Raw genomic sequence first — 21012 nt, 5'->3', positions numbered from 1 at the left:
CCCCTTGCGTGCTGATAAAGGAGTAACTAGCGGCCGGAGCCACCTTACTCCTACACGGGGATAAAGGAGAACCTAGCAGCCGAAGCCACAGAACTCCTAACGCCTTTCTCTATAGTAGCCGCCCCCCTTACGGGGAGCATCTAGCAGCTAAACCTGCCATTCTCTTACACATTGATATAGGAGGATCTGCGGCCGAAGCCGCAGACTCCTACACAATCATAAGTCCCTAGTCCGCCTTACCTAAGATGGGCTCCCAATAGCTTCCACGTCAAGATCACGTGGCAAGCTCGAACCAGGAAGGAATAAAGGAGATAATCGCACAGAGAAACCATACCACTACTGCGAGCTTTCACCAAGTAAATAAAATACTTAGCTTTAGATGATTCCGGACAGCTGTAGGCTTCCTCACTTTATATCACATTTTATAGAACTAGCGCGTTTCGCGCCATACTGAATCTAGCTTCACCAACTTACTACGTTGGTTAACTTACCACAGTTCCACATAGAGGGCGCTGTTCGGTGTTGCCGCAGGTGAATTAGTATTGTGGCATCGGATTTTCGCGTCCGTCGCGACAACTTTATTGCACATAAACAGGTTAACATAAAACAGACAAAAGAAAACAAAAAAAAAGTTATGTACAAAGGTGAACTTATACCTAAAAGGGATCTCTTCCAGGTAACCTTTGAGAAAATACGAAAGGAATAGGTAGTCATAATAAAGTTTATAATTCCAACTTACCAAATAGTTTTCATAATGATTATTTTCATCAAAACCACGAGCAGACTGTGTGTATCATGCACCTGACTGATTCAGACATACAGAGTGCAATTAAAGTGCAGAAAATTCAACAACCAAACCAATTCCTGGCTACAATGTGTGGCCTCGAGCCATTCAAAGGTGGCCAAGTATTGTACTTGTACAGTACACCAAGTATTGTCCACATACAATTAAAATGGATCAAACATTCCAGGAGGCTTGGTGTATTGGGCAGGCCTATCAATGGTTTGCCATCTATTAACAAATGCCTCTTATAGAAGGGGACATTATACAAAATGTGTTCTTGTGGCGAGTAGGTAAATGGTAAATTAAATGGTGTTAAAATCTTTACAAGTTCAAAAAGAAAGTTAATTTTACTTTATTATATTAACTTTTATTTATAAAAATAATGCAAAGAAATAATGATGGAACGTTGATACCCATTCCACTCCAAGCTAAAATTATAAATTCCAAAGTGTCTGTCTTGACTGCTTGTTACCTTTTCATGGCTAACTATATAATTACTGAACAAATTTGGCAAGTACAAAGCAAACCCAGGATGGTCAAAGGCTACTTTTCAGAGGAGAGAGAAGTAAACTTATAAGTCCAATTTTCACGCGAGCAATGCCGCGTACATGGCTAGTAACAAAATAAAAAATCGGCATTTATGACATCAGTGATAAAGTAACAGTCAACTACCTACTTTATTGTAAAGTACATAGTGTGAATAATTTTTTCTAGGTATTTCATCATCACATAAATAGGAAATATACAATTTACCCATAAAACACTTAAGTCCGTCAAACAATAAAATGAGCAAGTACAGAAAAAGTTACAAAGTTAAATAAAAAGGACGTACTTACCGGCGCAACCACTTGAAAACTCCCATGTCGTGTGACGAAGCCACTTTTTTGTTAGAATATGAACCATACAGTAATAAACAACACTACACGCGCATGGTGCGCAATTAGCAACTAATCAAGTAACTTTTCAACTAAAACAGAAAGTCGCGGCAGAAGCACGCGGAACATTACCGGCGCATTAGAGGGTCTACACTTATAAAAAACGTCTAGCAACAATGACCACTGATATATTGTGCGGTCAGACAAAACATCACGAACAACACGGCATTCGCAATGAACTGAATTCTGTTTTTTGTACAAATTACTTTTCGTCGCGCTCCGGTGATCCACTTCATCCACCGGTCGGGCCTCGCTCGCTCGTCGTTCTAGTCTACCGCCGTCACAAGCGGCTCGGCGAATTGTACGAACCACACAACAGACAATAAAAAAAAGAAACAGTAATTCAGTAATTTCTAAAGAAATTAGAAGGTAGTCGTTTACACGCTTATTAATAGTGGGTGGTTTATGAAACATGAAATGATTGTTTACTTCTCTTTTGACGTTTCCGTTTCTGATCGGCATTTCAGAATTTTCACAGCTTTATACTCGTACAGAAACTTCTTCATTCGGCTTGAAACAGATTAACTACTTGATATAACAAAATTATCAAAATGAAAGTAATGCAAGCGTGATTGTTACAATTTATTATTGTATACAAACAATCGACTTCAAGTTGACTGAGTCTGAAAATAAAATGAATGTCAAACACATGTCGGAATATAAACAATATTCGCATATATATTTCATTTTGTAAGAATATAGTTAATTAAACTAGTTTTATATTTCGTTACTCTAATTAATAAATCAGTAAATAGTAAATAGAATCCATATATAAGTTTATAAATTAAATGAATTCGAACTTGACTATATTCCGTTTTCCCGCCTGACCAGTGTTACCCAGAGAAAAAGATTGTTACCATGTGCTTCACTTGCTTAGTAATTGCCGCCATGTGCAAGAATTTGAAATTAAAAAAAACCTTATAATAGAGTCAGCCCAAGCTAAGGTGGTAACGATTTTGATAGCGTAGCCTGTCCAAGTGTTAAGTAAACGTCATTATTTCATAGAAGTTTGACGTTCAAAATACACTTGCACTTTCTGGGCTGTCAAACCGCTGCCAACTTATCTCGGTCTGATTTTACACTCATTATTTTTGTTTGAAAGTTTGAAACATGTTTTAACAATATAAGTTACGCGGACGACATGGCGTTGCTGAGCCCCTCAGTAAGCGCGTTAAAAAGTTGATCGCCATATGTGAGGGTTATGCTGGGCAGCATGGTCTTAGGTACAATTCAACCAAAAGTGAAATACTCATTTTTAAGGCTCCAAAGTATAATTCAAATCTAACTGTGCCTAGGATCATGCTGGGTGGAGTACCCCTCAAGGTGGTGGGCAGTTTTAGATATCTAGGGCATATGCTCACCGGAGATCTGAAGGATGATGTAGATCTGGAGCGGGAGAGGAGGGCTATGGCGATAAGGGGCAATATGGTTGCCCGCAGATTTGCACGTTGTAACACACCAGTAAAGTTAACGCTCTTTAGGGCATACTGTCAAACTTTTTACACGTGCAGTCTGTGGGCAACATTTACACAAAGGGCCTATAATACGCTGAGAGGTCAGTACAACAACATTCTGAGGATGCTGTTGAAACTGCCGAAGCACTGTAGTGCTTCGGGCATGTTTGCAGAGGCGCGAATAGATGACTTTTACGCCATTAGGCGTAAAAGAATAGCGTCTCTGCTGAAGCGCGTGCGTGGCAGTAGCAACAGCCTCCTGAGGACATTGTCCGAACGTGCCGATTGCCGCCTCACAAAGTACTGGGTTGAGGTGGTGATAGGCAGGGCCAAATAAACCATCTTGCCCCGTGGTCCTCTCTACACGCAGGGATGTATTGTAATAAATAGTTATAAGTGTTGGTGTATATGTGTTTTTATGTAAGTACTAATATAGGATGTAAGTTGTTTTGATTTACTAACAAAATATGGATCTGATGGTCTGAAATAAACAAATTTTATTTTTATTTTTATTTTTTATTTTATTATATTTCATTGCATTGCTAACCACATTTTAAAAAATTATAGTTTTGACGGTTTTTGAAGATTATTAATTTTTATCGATACATTCATTGCCTATTTTGGTACATTATACGTCACTACACTACTTTTTTTTCTGGCACTGGTACGTTTTTTCTGTCAAAGTCAAATTTAATTTTCGAAGGACATGTTTACGTTGAGTTTGAGTTGTATTTATTATTTGCTCCCAATTTTGTAAATCAATTTCAATGGACGAATTAAAAGGACCTACTATCCAAATAGTACTTCATGTAAAAGAAGGTGAACATAGTTTGCGAATTAACTGCGTGGAGTTAAAATATATTTTTTGTTGTTGTTATTTCTGTGTTCGTTTTTCAGGTCTTGGATTTGGTTTCTTGAGGGTTCCTTTTATTGTAAGTGGTTCTTTAAATGGATATATGCTGGAGACGGATCCGGTTGTGCCCAGCCACGCACCTAGTTTCGACGCTGAACTTGTCTGGGAGGCCGATAAACGAAGATTTCGTAGGTAAGATTGGTTGTTCAATTTAATGAAAAACTAATTAATTAAAGTGTTCCGTTTACGTTAAACAAATTTAATCCACAATACAATTATACATGAATGTAATTAAACCTTAGGAAATGTGATTCAATCATTTAAATCATTGACAAATATCTAAGGACGGGCCTTACTCACAAATTTGAGCCAATCGAGCAGTCTAACGCAACTAGTTGTGACCAATCGGGCACGTGGCACCAATCATGTTGTGGCATTTGACTGCATGATTGGCTCGAATTGGTGTATGTGGCACCGCTGTACAGGCCCTATTCTTATTGCCCGTAAGGCCCATCCTTAGATATATGTCAATGGATTAAATGTTTGTTTTTGTAAAAGTACTATCTATACAATAAAAAAAAATATCTATACAATCTAAGGTCAAGATCTTCAACAGCAGTTTAATCCCAATATTTACATATGGGGCACAAACATGGGCCTTAAACAAAGAATAAGCTAAAAAATAAAAGTCAATCAGCGTAAAATGGAAAGAATAATACTAAGTAAAAAAATTACTCGAAAAAATCCCTAACAAAGAATTAAGACGTAAAAGCCGCATGAGAGATATACTCCAAACCGTCAAAAAGCTCAAATGGGAGTGGGCATTGCACATAATAAGATACAATGACAACAGATGGACCCAGAAAGCCAAGTCCTGGTACCCAAGAAATATTACAAGAGCTCAGAAACAACCGAGTACCCGATGGCGTGACGAGCTGGCTGACTCTGCGGGATTAACATGGAACAGACAGGCTACTGACAAACGGAATTGGAATAAGATGGGGGAGGCCTTTTCCGAATGATGTGATTCATTTAGGCTAAATAAATAAAAATAAATAAAAGTACTTGCTTCGTTAAATAATCGTATAATATTTCTTCAGCCTACGAGTCCAGAATGTCCCCATCAAAGTGGAAGTGTTCACAATGGGCACTCAGGGCCGGAAGGATAAAGTGGGTTACCTGCTGCTCAGTCTCCTCGGAGCGCAGCCCTGTCCTGCTAGCAAAATTGTTGATGTAAGTTAGTCAATATTACTTTTGTTATGCAATCTGCACACAACTCCTGAGACTGCAAGAAATTCTGAATTCTATTAAATTGATATTTTGCAAAAGGCTCATGTCTATGCTTTTGTGAGTTTAGAGGCTATACACTTTTAACACACTCCCTTTGGCAATTAGTTTAAACTTGTAGTTAACACATTCACTGTCCATTACAAAGCTGTAAGGTTAACCATTCAAATTGCAAGTTAATGTGTTAAGAATACTCTGCATCGGGTCTTTTAGACTAGTGCCACAGTCAGAATTATCAGTTTATCATTCTTAATATAAGTATGATTCTCTTTTTTAAGAAAAGGAGTTAATAGGGACTTCTTCTTTGGTGCCTTGGAGTATGGGACGGCCCCTTGTCTGGGATGCTACATGCGTAGATACCCTGGCACCGTCCCATATTCCAGGCACCAAAGTTGACGCTGGTGCGGCCGCATCCTCGGCCGAAAGCCTCGAGCGTCGCAAGTATGTCAACTTCGGCAGTAGTTACATATTTGCGGCGTTTGGGGTTGAAACCCTAGGGCCGTGGGGGCCTAGCGCGCGCCGCCTCTATAAGGAGTTAGCAAAACGCCTCATAGAGGCTTCGGGTGACCAGAGGGCTGGCCTGTACTTCGCCCAGCGGATAAGCATTGCTATCCAGAGGGGAAATGCAGCCAGCCTTCTGGGCACCCTGCCAAGCGGTCTCGATCTGGGACAAATTTTTTATTTATAAGTTTTTAATTTAAGTTTTTAATTGTTTTTCCACCCGTTTGTATTAATAGATACTTTTTTTTTTCTTCTTGTATATTCGTTTACACGCCTTCATGAAATGCACCCTAGATGTCCAATGTCAGAATTTAGTAGTGTAAATAATTTCTCTAAGAAATAGAGATTTTTCCTGTATTTAGAATAAATTATTCCACACGAACGCACGCACGCATGCACGAAATAAAGCATCAGATTATCTGGTGGCGTTAGGGGGAAAAGGGCTTGAAGTTTGTATGGAGACTCAATAAAAAGTAGATTGTATAATAGATGCCCCCAGATACCTATTTCAGGATTCCTAATAGTAGATCACCCCCACGCCTTTAAATCAGGGGATGGAAGATTGTCATAAGCAACTTACAAAAAGAAGTGAAATCCCATCAAAAACTTTTTCATGTAAAATGTTGCCCAGACGATGCAGAGCCAAGCTTCTAACTCTACACCATATTGGTATCATGTTCTGATTAGGAAAAAATAGAAGAAGAAAATGTTTAGACATGAAAATTTTTTGTCCTTTGTATGGAGGGTTGGCCTACTTGGACAACCTGCACCATAGATTTTTTGTTTCGAATCAAACAATCTCTTTCTTCTACTTTTTCATAATCAGAACATGAGAACCAGTACCAAATACGCCCTCAAATCCTCCACTATGTTGCTTACTCCTTGTATATACTCCTGTTCAGGTGCGGCACTCATGGCACCGGCTGCTAGGAGTGAAGTCGGAGGGAAAGTGCTGCCACCCACAGCTTATGCTAAGCCTCTCTGTTGAAGACCGTGTTAACACAATCACTCCTGTAATTACAGAAATTACTGATTTATTATCTCTAACTATTTTTTTATGGATGACTAAAGAGGATAGTTGATGACCAATTCTATATCCAAACATAGTTCTCATTTTCTTCCCTGGATAATGATGATACAGGAAATATTTTTATACAATTTATTGCATTCGCACCCTATGGTGTATATCTATGATATGCCCGTTCATTTAACTTTTTTTCGATTTTTTGATTATTAGTAGAGTTATTTTTTTTAGTCTTGCAATAATTGTAATAGTTAAAAAACGTAGATGTGGACTCATCAACTTGCATTATTTTTTGTAATGTTAATATCCAGAGATAAAAATGGGGACTATGTTTGTATTTGTATGTCAAACCAGTCACGTGATCTTTACCCCTTTCGGCTTAAATACTCCATCGACTTTTAAGATTACATATGACAATGAGACTACTCACTAATATAAAATCTCTAGTCTGTCTGCCAGTTTGAAATAAAGAGGTATTTTTTTTATTTCCAGAGGAATGAACTCCGCATGTTCCATAGCAACGACGTCGCTTACCCGACTACTTACAACACAGTCAACCCCACTGCTGGACTGTTACTGACACTTAGTAAGTATGTGAAAACATAGGTCAACAAAAAACGGCGCAAGGTTCTTTTTCGTTGGGGCTTAGACATAGTCTGCATCAATAATAGCTGATGAGGCAACCATTCTAATAAGTTCACAAAACAGATATATCTCTACATATTATAACAAGTATATTTTATTATACTAACATGCAAATACAATCCGCCACATGCTTCGTCAAAACACAAATGTAATCCGCACAAGCATCGTCACAAACTTATTGTACATTAACACTAAAACGACTTATAAAACTAAAACTAAACCTACATATAGAACTTAAAGGGGGTGGCAGATAATTTTGGCATATTGTTTTATCTACTAATGGTACTGTAATTTAAGTAGTCTGTACATATAATATCGTTGTAAAATGGAGTAACTGGTTACAGAGAGATAACTTTGGACGGCATTTTTTCAGTATGTACTTATGATATATTTTAATGTTACATATGTTCATAGTGAAAATATAATTCTAATATTCAAATAATAAACGTAATAATAATAATGAGATACTTAAAATTAACTCTGCAAACGCCATACAACGTATAGTCACTGAATTTTCCGTTAGATGTCGCTGTTCTCTCCGCGTTGGAATCGTACATCGCGGTGTTAAGATTTTTCCACGAATAATGACCCTCCCTCCGTATTATTGTGAGCTCATCACGTTACCGCGCAGAAGATCGAGCGGAGATTTTCGCTGACCACCTGGAGACGCAGTTCAGACCGAATCCGTCCGACGACACCGAGCACGAAGCAGCTGTAAAGCAGCACCTGGCGGACTACTTCGCCACGCCCATAGCTCCAGACGAAGATCCCATCATCCTCACACCGGGCCAAGTCCAGAGGATGATAAGACGCACCCCGCTGAAGAAGGCACCCGGCCGACTATCTACTACTATCTCGAAAGTTTTCGAGAAGCTGCTTCTGCCTCACCTGACGCCCCACATTCAGCCACGCGACGAACAGTTCGGCTTCCGCCCGGAACACTCGACGACGCTCCAGCTTGCCCGCGTGCTGCACCTCGCTGCAGCAGCTTACAACAAGAGGGAGCACACGGTCGCTGTTCTTCTGGACATGGAGAAGGCGTTCGATCGCGTATGGCACCCCGGCCTCCTCTACAAGCTGTCCACGTCTACTACTCCGCGTCGAGTAGTCAAGACTGTGGCCACCTTCCTGGAAGACCGCCGCTTCCACGTGGCGGTAGAAGACGCCGTATCATCCGACCGCACCATCCTTGCCGGAGTGCCCCAAGGGAGCTGCCTCTCGCCCGTGTGTTATGGGCGCTACACCGATGACATCCCGGTCAGCGAGGGCGTTACGCTCGCGCTATATGCCGACGACGCTGCCTACATCACGTCATCCATCCGCCTATCACACGCAGCGCACAAAGCCCAGTGCGCCCTAGAGGCTCTCCCTCCATGGCTGAAGAAGTGGAGACTATCAGTCAACGTGTCGAAGACCCAGGCGATTGCTATATCCCGTAAGGTGCTGATGCCGCCGCGTCTCACACTCCTGGGGCAGGCCATCGAGTGGTCCCCGATGGTGAAATACCTGGGGGTGACCATAGACCGCCACCTCACCATGGCCCCTCACGTCAAGAACGTGATCGCCCAGACGCGTGCCGCTCGCATCTTACTTGCCCCGGTTCTGAAGTCCCGGCTATCGCTACGCGTGAAGCTAGGCGTGTACAAGACTTACGTCCGAACACGCCTAACATATGCAGCCCCCGCGTGGTACGCGCTAGTGGGAGAGTGCAACAGGAAGCGACTGGACGCTCAGCAGTCGCTCTCTCTACGCACCATCGTCGAAGCCCCTCGCTATGTGAGGAACGACGTTATAGCCCGGGACCTGAGAGCAGAACCGCTACGTGATTTCGTAGCTCGCCTGGCGGGTCGGATGTTCGAGCGCGCGGACCAGTCGCGCTGGAGCCACCTCCGTGGCATAGCGCCGTACCACGCGCGCCCGCCCGACCACAGGGGTCTGCCGCGCGAGCTCGCGCCTGCAACCCCTGCCACACCGGACTGACCACACCACAGACTGACACCACCCTGACACCGGTTGACGATCGCTGGCTGGGCCTCCCCCAACGGGGTCCCACCTGGCTGGCTTGATCTCGCCGGTGTGAGAAGACCCGGACACGACCACTGGGGCCTCACCCGAGGCCCCACCCCGACGACCCAGCCATATTCATGGCTGGCGGTTTGATACCGCTGCAGGGGGCCAACGCCCCGAACAGCATCCCCAATCCCCTGAGGGGGAATTGAGAAGACGTCCACTGCTGTGAGCTCATACTTACCTGGCATAGGGGATACCGTGATCAAGAAGGCGGTTCCCCCAGGGCGAGACTCTCCCATTGCACTGCGGTTGGGTTGACCCTTGCGATTATCCCTAATGTGGATAACTCGGATGCGTAATTTTTGGTAGTGGGGACTGCGTACGCGCTGTCCCCCCATAAATATAATAAAAAAACATGTGACTTCGTAGTTCCAAATTCCACCGTTCGTGCGTTGTCTCTATTTATATGGATCCGTTGTATATGTGTTATTTCTCTCTGTCCCCACCAGTGTTGTCACATACAATTTTGGCGAAATGGTAGAACAGGGTGCAAAAATAGGTAGAAATGGGTGGATTTTAAAATGAAAAATAGGTAGATCTACCACTCAATAGAAGTACATTTTTATGATTAAAAATATGTATAAAATGTTTTGAATTATTTATAAGTTTTTAATATTGTGACGTTTGTTTATTAAAGAAATTGAAACAAAAGTTAGGATTTCCATTGTTTGTAGGTAATAAACCTGCTAGTATAATCTGTTTCTTTGGCAAGCTTTCATTAAATCGAATCGAAATTCGGTAGAAATTAAGTAATGTTCCGTCACATGTATTGAGAATTGCTTACAATTGTACCATTTTGAAAAATAGGTAGATTTCAGGCTGAGGGAGGTAGATAGGTAGAACGCAGGCAAAATAGGTAGATCTACCGAAAATTTGGTAGATGTGACAACACTGGTCCCCACTTATCCCATTAAAGCAATGAAGAGTACAAGACAGGAGATCAGCATTTGTAAATTTGTTTGCCTCCATATTGCATAACATAAATCGTAAACACTTTCAATTAAACAAAACCACTGCCTTTTCAGCTGAATACATAGCAGAAAGCAAGAAGACAGTGTCGAGCCCCGACCTGCAGCCTAACCTGCTATGCGATGAGGGGCTCATACAGATCGGCGATGGGAAGCATCTGTTTGTGCTTAGTTTCGTCATTGGCTCCGTTGAGAACATTGATATGGTAACTCTTCTATAATATTTTTTTATTTTAAATATCATTTAATATACTTGGTATGGTCTTATACTTACTAAATGTTGGTTCACAAGAGATAGGCGCTGATGGATTACTGTTATTAGTGGGGTTAGCCCCATTGCTGAGCGCCGTGTTCCTTTAGTTGTACAAGAGAACCCGATACGGAATGGGGACTTCATGCACACTTTTGAATTTCGTACTAATAAAGACAATGCGTAGTAGGGTCTGTCATCTAGTTGCAGATCTAAAATAACATGACATTATGCTTCGCGCCAATGAATAGGGGGCGTCTGTGCTGCCCTCTACAGTTAATGCACGCTCCCTGTAAAGATGTATGCTGTAATTGTAAGCAAGTGGTTCGATCAAAATTCATACATAAGTCCTGAAAGACTTATTAATGTGAGTTAGCCGAGTGTTGCCTCAGATTAGACAGCGGCATAAACTCGGCGCATTGGTTTTTGTTTTTAATTCATTGTTTTTTTTTTTAGTTTTTTGTCTAAAAAATAAATGTTTGGTTTCAGCTTATACCCGACTATGCCTCCAAAAAAGATGCAACTGATTGTTATGTTTCATACACCGTCTTTACGCATACCATTACAACTGACAGGTAAATTAAGTTTAAATAAATATTGCTAAGACTTCTTATAAGTAATATTAATAAGTACTTTTTTTGGACCCGGGTATGTCCTTAAACTACGTCCAAAAGAGAGGTATGGGCAATGTGAATGTCATCTCGCCTTGTGTGGTAGGGCACAGCACAGCAGATGTCATTCCAGATCTAGAGCAGAGCCCAACTGGGGAAGTACCTCCACCTTACAGAAAACCGCAGCCAAATAACACTTGACCCTACTCATAGTGTTGTGTTCCTGCCGGTGAGTAAGGTTGCCAGAGCTCAACGAGGGGGGTAGGGTTAGGGTCGGCAACGCGCATGTAACTCCTCTGGAGTTGCAGGTGTACATAGGCTACGGAGACTGCTTACCATCAGGCAGGCCGTATGCTTGTTTGCCACCGACGTAGTATAAAAAAAAAAAATATTACTTTTTAATTTCCATACGACACTGTTTGCCTCACTATCAGTGCTGTTGTTGATGACGATGACGCTATTTATTACGTCTGTATTTTTGTGTTGTGCTTTGAGTGCTATGACAACTATCATCTATACTTATCTTACATCAACGCATTTGATCCTTTCATAGATACTAGATGGCGCTGTACTTGAATTTCCATGCTCAAAACGCATGCTTATTTTTATTATGCTTTTATTGTAATTTTTTGTCTGTGAAAGCGGCCAAGCGAGTCCAATTTTACGTATCGAAAATATACAAAGACTTCAAGTTTTATGTCAATTAATAGGGTAATGTACAACAATGAATGACTATAACAAGACGCGGTAGTGTATAACGATGAAATCCCAGTATATTTAATTGTCCATGTTGAAACAATGTTTTCTGTCATTCTACAGAGTGAGTGTGACGGTGACGGGGTCGGGCGCGGCGGCGCTGTTCAACCAGCGCACGTCGCTGCGGCTGCGGGCAGACTTGTCCACGCTGGCGCGCTACTTCGCCGAGTGCCCCAGCCTGGTCACTGCCGTGCGCGCCGCCGACCGTGACGTCGGTATGTCTCTGTACAACCAGCGCACGTCGCTGCGGCTGCGGGCAGACTTGTCCACGCTGGCGCGCTACTTCGCCGAGTGCCCCAGCCTGGTCACTGCCGTGCGCGCCGCCGACCGTGACGTCGGTATGTCTCTGTACAACCAGCGCACGTCGCTGCGGCTGCGGGCAGACTTGTCCACGCTGGCGCGCTACTTCGCCGAGTGCCCCAGCCTGGTCACTGCCGTGCGCGCCGCCGACCGTGACGTCGGTATGTCTCTGTACAACCAGCGCACGTCGCTGCGGCTGCGGGCAGACTTGTCCACGCTGGCGCGCTACTTCGCCGAGTGCCCCAGCCTGGTCACTGCCGTGCGCGCCGCCGACCGTGACGTCGGTATGTCTCTGTACAACCAGCGCACGTCGCTGCGGCTGCGGGCAGACTTGTCCACGCTGGCGCGCTACTTCGCCGAGTGCCCCAGCCTGGTCACTGCCGTGCGCGCCGCCGACCGTGACGTCGGTATGTCTCTGTACAACCAGCGCACGTCGCTGCGGCTGCGGGCAGACTTGTCCACGCTGGCGCGCTACTTCGCCGAGTGCCCCAGCCTGGTCACTGCCGTGCGCGCCGCCGACCGTGACGTCGGTATGTCTCTGTACAACCAGCGCACGTCGCTGCGGCTGCGGGCAGACTTGTCCACGCTGGCGCGCTACTTCGCCGAGTGCCCCAGCCTGGTCACTGCCGTGCGCGCCGCCGACCGTGACGTCGGTATGTCTCTGTACAACCAGCGCACGTCGCTGCGGCTGCGGGCAGACTTGTCCACGCTGGCGCGCTACTTCGCCGAGTGCCCCAGCCTGGTCACTGCCGTGCGCGCCGCCGACCGTGACGTCGGTATGTCTCTGTACAACCAGCGCACGTCGCTGCGGCTGCGGGCAGACTTGTCCACGCTGGCGCGCTACTTCGCCGAGTGCCCCAGCCTGGTCACTGCCGTGCGCGCCGCCGACCGTGACGTCGGTATGTCTCTGTACAACCAGCGCACGTCGCTGCGGCTGCGGGCAGACTTGTCCACGCTGGCGCGCTACTTCGCCGAGTGCCCCAGCCTGGTCACTGCCGTGCGCGCCGCCGACCGTGACGTCGGTATGTCTCTGTACAACCAGCGCACGTCGCTGCGGCTGCGGGCAGACTTGTCCACGCTGGCGCGCTACTTCGCCGAGTGCCCCAGCCTGGTCACTGCCGTGCGCGCCGCCGACCGTGACGTCGGTATGTCTCTGTACAACCAGCGCACGTCGCTGCGGCTGCGGGCAGACTTGTCCACGCTGGCGCGCTACTTCGCCGAGTGCCCCAGCCTGGTCACTGCCGTGCGCGCCGCCGACCGTGACGTCGGTATGTCTCTGTACAACCAGCGCACGTCGCTGCGGCTGCGGGCAGACTTGTCCACGCTGGCGCGCTACTTCGCCGAGTGCCCCAGCCTGGTCACTGCCGTGCGCGCCGCCGACCGTGACGTCGGTATGTCTCTGTACAACCAGCGCACGTCGCTGCGGCTGCGGGCAGACTTGTCCACGCTGGCGCGCTACTTCGCCGAGTGCCCCAGCCTGGTCACTGCCGTGCGCGCCGCCGACCGTGACGTCGGTATGTCTCTGTACAACCAGCGCACGTCGCTGCGGCTGCGGGCAGACTTGTCCACGCTGGCGCGCTACTTCGCCGAGTGCCCCAGCCTGGTCACTGCCGTGCGCGCCGCCGACCGTGACGTCGGTATGTCTCTGTACAACCAGCGCACGTCGCTGCGGCTGCGGGCAGACTTGTCCACGCTGGCGCGCTACTTCGCCGAGTGCCCCAGCCTGGTCACTGCCGTGCGCGCCGCCGACCGTGACGTCGGTATGTCTCTGTACAACCAGCGCACGTCGCTGCGGCTGCGGGCAGACTTGTCCACGCTGGCGCGCTACTTCGCCGAGTGCCCCAGCCTGGTCACTGCCGTGCGCGCCGCCGACCGTGACGTCGGTATGTCTCTGTACAACCAGCGCACGTCGCTGCGGCTGCGGGCAGACTTGTCCACGCTGGCGCGCTACTTCGCCGAGTGCCCCAGCCTGGTCACTGCCGTGCGCGCCGCCGACCGTGACGTCGGTATGTCTCTGTACAACCAGCGCACGTCGCTGCGGCTGCGGGCAGACTTGTCCACGCTGGCGCGCTACTTCGCCGAGTGCCCCAGCCTGGTCACTGCCGTGCGCGCCGCCGACCGTGACGTCGGTATGTCTCTGTACAACCAGCGCACGTCGCTGCGGCTGCGGGCAGACTTGTCCACGCTGGCGCGCTACTTCGCCGAGTGCCCCAGCCTGGTCACTGCCGTGCGCGCCGCCGACCGTGACGTCGGTATGTCTCTGTACAACCAGCGCACGTCGCTGCGGCTGCGGGCAGACTTGTCCACGCTGGCGCGCTACTTCGCCGAGTGCCCCAGCCTGGTCACTGCCGTGCGCGCCGCCGACCGTGACGTCGGTATGTCTCTGTACAACCAGCGCACGTCGCTGCGGCTGCGGGCAGACTTGTCCACGCTGGCGCGCTACTTCGCCGAGTGCCCCAGCCTGGTCACTGCCGTGCGCGCCGCCGACCGTGACGTCGGTATGTCTCTGTACAACCAGCGCACGTCGCTGCGGCTGCGGGCAGACTTGTCCACGCTGGCGCGCTACTTCGCCGAGTGCCCCAGCCTGGTCACTGCCGTGCGCGCCGCCGACCGTGACGTCGGTATGTCTCTGTACAACCAGCGCACGTCGCTGCGGCTGCGGGCAGACTTGTCCACGCTGGCGCGCTACTTCGCCGAGTGCCCCAGCCTGGTCACTGCCGTGCGCGCCGCCGACCGTGACGTCGGTATGTCTCTGTACAACCAGCGCACGTCCCTGCGGCTGCGGGCAGACTTGTCCACGCTGGCGCGCTACTTCGCCGAGTGCCCCAGCCTGGTCACTGCCGTGCGCGCCGCCGACCGTGACGTCGGTATGTCTCTGTACAACCAGCGCACGTCGCTGCGGCTGCGGGCAGACTTGTCCACGCTGGCGCGCTACTTCGCCGAGTGCCCCAGCCTGGTCACTGCCGTGCGCGCCGCCGACCGTGACGTCGGTATGTCTCTGTACAACCAGCGCACGTCGCTGCGGCTGCGGGCAGACTTGTCCACGCTGGCGCGCTACTTCGCCGAGTGCCCCAGCCTGGTCACTGCCGTGCGCGCCGCCGACCGTGACGTCGGTATGTCTCTGTACAACCAGCGCACGTCGCTGCGGCTGCGGGCAGACTTGTCCACGCTGGCGCGCTACTTCGCCGAGTGCCCCAGCCTGGTCACTGCCGTGCGCGCCGCCGACCGTGACGTCGGTATGTCTCTGTACAACCAGCGCACGTCGCTGCGGCTGCGGGCAGACTTGTCCACGCTGGCGCGCTACTTCGCCGAGTGCCCCAGCCTGGTCACTGCCGTGCGCGCCGCCGACCGTGACGTCGGTATGTCTCTGTACAACCAGCGCACGTCGCTGCGGCTGCGGGCAGACTTGTCCACGCTGGCGCGCTACTTCGCCGAGTGCCCCAGCCTGGTCACTGCCGTGCGCGCCGCCGACCGTGACGTCGGTATGTCTCTGTACAACCAGCGCACGTCGCTGCGGCTGCGGGCAGACTTGTCCACGCTGGCGCGCTACTTCGCCGAGTGCCCCAGCCTGGTCACTGCCGTGCGCGCCGCCGACCGTGACGTCGGTATGTCTCTGTACAACCAGCGCACGTCGCTGCGGCTGCGGGCAGACTTGTCCACGCTGGCGCGCTACTTCGCCGAGTGCCCCAGCCTGGTCACTGCCGTGCGCGCCGCCGACCGTGACGTCGGTATGTCTCTGTACAACCAGCGCACGTCGCTGCGGCTGCGGGCAGACTTGTCCACGCTGGCGCGCTACTTCGCCGAGTGCCCCAGCCTGGTCACCGCCGTGCGCGCCGCCGACCGTGACGTCGGTATGTCTCTCTTACTTAACCCTGTTGAGTCCTAGGGTCCTAAATTCGCCAGCAAAAAAAAGAATACGGCCTAAAACAAAATGCTCATTGTGAATTCGCTCGATGCCAACAGTTGCAAAATCGAGAAACTCTGGACAAGATCAAAGACAAAAAATTAAAATGGGTAACGCAGGCTAACAGTCTAAAAGAAAATCTCGTGCTGGCCGGTTACCTATCGATGTTTTTTCTTCCAAACAATTTTTTTATGTTTATTGATTATCTGATACATATGTACTGAAACTGCGGAAATTCTGATTCTGACAAGTAAGCCTAGAAAGAAAAGATATGCTCAATGACAATTAATACGTGTTTTTTCAGGTATCTGCAGCATGGACCTCCGCAAACTAGTCCCAACCGACAACATCGAACACTTCCTCAACAACTTCTGCAACGAACCACAAGCTTTGTCTATCCACGAGCGCTGCTTCATACTACGCACAGACGGACAACGAGACGGAGATCGAAAACCATATGTGGATGTTGATATGAGCCTTAAATACGTCGGGGTGCAAACTGAACCTACGGTAAGTTTATAAACTTCAGTAATGTATACCAGGGATATTTGCTGCTTCGTACCACGCACAAAAACTGGCATGGATCGGAAACCATATATCGATGTTAATGTGAGCCTTAAGTACGTCGGACTGTAGACCTACGTTGGGTCCAGGCTGAACTATATTGGTATAATGTACATATCTTCGCTGCTTCATACTACGCACAGACGGACGAACAGATTGGGGATCGAAAACCATGTATGTTGAAATGAACCTTAAACGTTTCTTGAAAGCATTTTGATGAAATTTTTGATTAACTATAATAGATCATAATATTATTTTACATTGCACTCATTTTGTTGGGAGCGTGCACGACTGCCACGCAACCTAGTGTCCGCAATTCTAGGGGAAAACGTCAATTCACTACATCTTATAAAACTACTCCAAAACTAAAAACTACTGAACGGATTTTCATACGACTTTCATCTATCAATAGAGTGATTCTTGAGGAAGGCTTAAGTATATAACTTGTTAAGGTTTTGTGTAAATTGTTTGAAATATTACGATGTTGTCGGAAAAAATCACGCTGGCTAGGAGCTTTAATCGAAAACGCCGCCTAATCCGTTTGAGCTATAACAACACAATGTATGGTGGGATTGTTTCTCATTCATAGGTCTACAAAAAAGTCCGCGATGTGAAATGTCTATCTTTTAAGGATAACTTACTATATCCATTCTTAACTTCTAGAAAAAGATCACGTAATATGTGGCATTTGTAAAGCTATTTACATGGATACATTATTAACAATTATCAAAATAAATACGTTAGTTATATTAAGCATTTCATACAGATTACAATGGTCCCTTACACCATACAATTTAAATGAATATTTCAGGAGTAATCGTAAATCAAAGTTTCATTTCCAGCCATATAATTGTACGAAATGTTAAAGACGCTATCCGCAGTTAGTTCAAATTTTTACCACCTTATGCGCTGGGATCGCTTTACTTACCCCCACCATGCACTTCGCACGGTCCCAATACGATTTATTCTCACGAGTTTTAATCAAATAAAGAGTACACTAACGCCATCTCTTTTTGAAGTTAGAAACTGTTCTTTACAATACAAACATCATAAACCATGTAAAATATTAATTATATATATACAGACCGATCAGAAAAAAATGTAATAATTTGGTTATTTATCGACTCTAATCGAATTTCCTAAAAATAATATGATTATGGTATCAAATCTAAACCTATACAGAATCATACATAGTACACTAGCGCCATCTATTGATTCGAGGCAAAGAAACATTACGCCATGTAGGAACGAATTGTTCAAGTAATTGTTTGTAATCAACACACGCTTTAACCATTTTCTAGGCCGCACTAACATCAGGATTTTCCCGAAAAATTTAAATATATTCCAATTAGTCAGCTTTGATTCATTCGAAGACAAGTCGCATTTTCCAAAAGTCCAATCTAATTTGAACCTTAAATCGGATTGCTAATGTTGAAATTAAATTGATGCATATGCTGTCGATAAATCACTATTATGCCTGGAAAAGGGTTAAAAAATATGTTTTATTTACTTTATTTCATCATGTAATGCATTCTTTTGGGCTACCTCAATGACTTTGTTGACTGATGACCTAATGGACAATGTAGATATGGAAAGGGAGCGCAGGGCATTGTTGCTCGATATACAGTTGAAGTTAAAACTATACTTTTCAAAGCTTCAAGAAAAGGGCGTACTCCCATATTAAAGACCGGCAACGCACTTTCCACCCCTCTGGTATTGCAGGTGTCCATGGGCGGCGGTAATCGCTTACCATCAGGTGATCCGTTTGCTCGTTTGCCTCTATCATAAAAAAGCTTACTGTATCTCGCTGTACGCGTCAAGTCTGTGGGATATATGCAGGATATACTCAACGTGCTTACAATGCCCTGCTGTTGATTAATTGAATGATGTTGGTAAAAATATGTCAATGAACTTTCTGATAGCTACAAGGCAGGTCCTCCTACGTGAAAGAGAGAACGCGTGAATTGAATGCAGGACGCTTATAGTGTGAAGTTTCGAAATTAATGTTTTCGGTGTAGGCTAACAACGTAGCAGATCCTCCTACGCACACGCTCTTTAAGCTTAGTACGCACGCGCTGTTTCTTGCAGTATCAGTCTTGCTGAAACTTCCGAACCGCGTAGGAAGTCGCAATGCGGATTGTTTCCGCACTTTTTACGTTCAGTATGACAATGGATTTCCGCAGAGTAGCATGTATTGTGGCCTTAGTGATAAACAATGGAAAGCTTAGAAAACGTCGCCAACATAGGTACTGGGTGCATCCTCTAACAGATGACATTTGAAAGGATATTTTTGGCAAATGTACAATGATGTGTGAAATAAGTAAATAACCGGGATAGCTTTTTTAGGGTTCCGTAGCCAAATGGCATAAAACGGAACCCTTATAGTTTCGCCATGTCCGTCTGTCTGTCTGTCTGTCTGTCTGTCTGTCTGTCTGTCTGTCTGTCCGAGGCTTTGCTCCGTGGTCGTTAGTGCTAGAAAGCTGAAATTTGGCATGGATATAAAAATCAATAAAGCCGACAAAGTCGTACAATAAAATCTAAAAATTTAATTTTTTTTAGGGTACCTCCCCTACACGTAAAGTGGGGGTGAATTTTTTTTTTCGCTTCAACCCTAGAGTGTGGGGTATCGTTGGAAAGGTCTTTCAAAACTAATAGGGGTTTTCAAGAAACATTTTTTGATAAAGTGAATATATTCGGAGATAATCGCTCCGAAAGAAAAAAAAAATGTGTTCCCCCCCTCTAACTTTTGAACCATAGGTCCAAAAAATATGAAAAAAATCGTGGAAGTAGAGCTTAAGAAAGACATTAAATGAAAACTATAGCGGACATGATCAGTTTAGCTGTTTTTGAGTTATCGCAAAAAGTTTTCCCTTCATAGTAAAAAGACTTACTTTAATTAGGTACTGATTATGCAAATTTGCCTATTTGTTTAACTCGGGTGAAAGGTACCATTTACTACACTTTAAGCTCCAGTTTAGCTTATTGTGACGGAAGAGTAACTACGGAACCCTACACTGAGCGTGGCCCGACATGCTCTTGGCCGGTTATTATTTACTATTACCAACGACATTACAGAATGTCATTCGCTAGTAGGTATTAATACATTATACCATTTTCGCTATTTACCGAAAACGTGGTATCTGTCTCTGATGACATAATTTGCTGCACTAAAATACAACACACCTCACCGCTGCGCTCTTGAAGCGGAACTGAAGAAAAACCGCGTTTGTAAACCGCAGTGGGTGCGCCACTACACTAAATGTATGAGATACAGAAAAACGCGCGATTTCGTCCATACCGCAAGTCGATTTGTAACAAGTTGTGTTTTTAAAATCAGTCACTGAAATAAATCGCAAGTGCGTGCACCTATGAAGCATCCCGTACGTTACACTTTTTCCGATTATGAAACCGCAAGAAATTAATTGCAGTACTTGCTAAACCGTTTTGGAATGAAAACTAAACGAGCCAAAGTGTATTTGACGCAGGTAGTGACGTTTACAAAATTATTGTAAATATAAATCATGACGTCATATTTCTGCTTTTGATAACAATATTCGTTAGTGCTGTCGCCAACGTCCATACCACGTTGAATACACCGGTTCTCGTCCGATCACCGAAGTTAAGCAACGTCGGGCGAGGTCAGTACTTGGATGGGTGACCGCCTGGGAACACCTCGTGTCGTTGGCTTTTTGCTTAACTATTATTTTGTTCGCATTCGGTCGGACATAGGTTATTTATTGACCGAGTTAAAGCGAAGGTTTCTGCTTAGGCAAAAATGCTTTCCCCTTCAGGTCGCATTTCTCAGCCGATTTTCGTGAAATTTTGTTAGCAGGTTCGGTAGTTAGATATAATGTGTCTATCGTTATGTTTTTTGAAAAATGTTCAAAATAGTGGAAATCAACGTAAAGGACTTGAGTGCTAGTACTGCTGACAATGACTCAACAAAGCATTTATTTTTTAAGCCCGTGAAGATTACAGCTCACAGAGCCACTAGTATTAATTTACAGCACGTCTATATGCTTTCAGTGACTAGATTGAGTTATCCTGATCATAAATATAACTTCATGAGAATAATTAACAAAAGATTTGAACAAAAGAATACAGAA

The 21012-nt window shown here is 46.1% G+C and overlaps 2 protein-coding genes and 2 non-coding genes across 6 annotated transcripts in view; 3 read left to right on the top strand and 1 right to left on the bottom strand.

The window, feature by feature from the left end:
• LOC133526859 (uncharacterized) overlaps positions 1-2351 on the bottom strand; it is a 62845-nt gene extending 60494 nt beyond the window's left edge. The window contains exon 1 of one of the 3 annotated variants that reach the window (XM_061863679.1): positions 2149-2351. In XM_061863679.1, the coding sequence (XP_061719663.1) occupies positions 2149-2225 (77 nt within the window). In that variant the 5' untranslated portion in view covers positions 2226-2351. Of the gene's footprint in view, positions 1-739; positions 1479-1620; positions 2048-2148 lie in introns of those variants that run through there. The other 2 variants (XM_061863682.1, XM_061863680.1) reach the window with 2 other exon arrangements.
• Positions 2352-3848: 1497 nt separating this feature from the next.
• LOC133526863 (centrosomal protein of 120 kDa-like) overlaps positions 3849-21012 on the top strand; it is a 37843-nt gene continuing 20679 nt past the window's right edge. Inside the window, exons 1-9 of the mRNA XM_061863686.1 lie at positions 3849-3992; positions 4071-4218; positions 5127-5259; positions 6717-6827; positions 7331-7424; positions 10579-10727; positions 11261-11346; positions 12202-12353; positions 16647-16852. Of these exons, the coding sequence (XP_061719670.1) occupies positions 3941-3992; positions 4071-4218; positions 5127-5259; positions 6717-6827; positions 7331-7424; positions 10579-10727; positions 11261-11346; positions 12202-12353; positions 16647-16852 (1131 nt within the window). The 5' untranslated portion in view covers positions 3849-3940. The remainder of the gene's footprint in view (positions 3993-4070; positions 4219-5126; positions 5260-6716; positions 6828-7330; positions 7425-10578; positions 10728-11260; positions 11347-12201; positions 12354-16646; positions 16853-21012) is intronic.
• Positions 9727-9888, top strand: LOC133527314 (U1 spliceosomal RNA). Its single transcript, XR_009800869.1, has one exon. It is a non-coding gene; the product is annotated as a U1 spliceosomal RNA (small nuclear RNA).
• LOC133527316 (5S ribosomal RNA) lies at positions 20475-20593 on the top strand. The gene has a single exon (XR_009800871.1). It is a non-coding gene; the product is annotated as a 5S ribosomal RNA (ribosomal RNA).

Source organism: Cydia pomonella, chromosome 17, assembly GCF_033807575.1.
Source record: "Cydia pomonella isolate Wapato2018A chromosome 17, ilCydPomo1, whole genome shotgun sequence".
NCBI lineage: Eukaryota > Metazoa > Arthropoda > Insecta > Lepidoptera > Tortricidae > Cydia > Cydia pomonella.
This window is presented reverse-complemented; position numbering and strand designations above follow the sequence as displayed.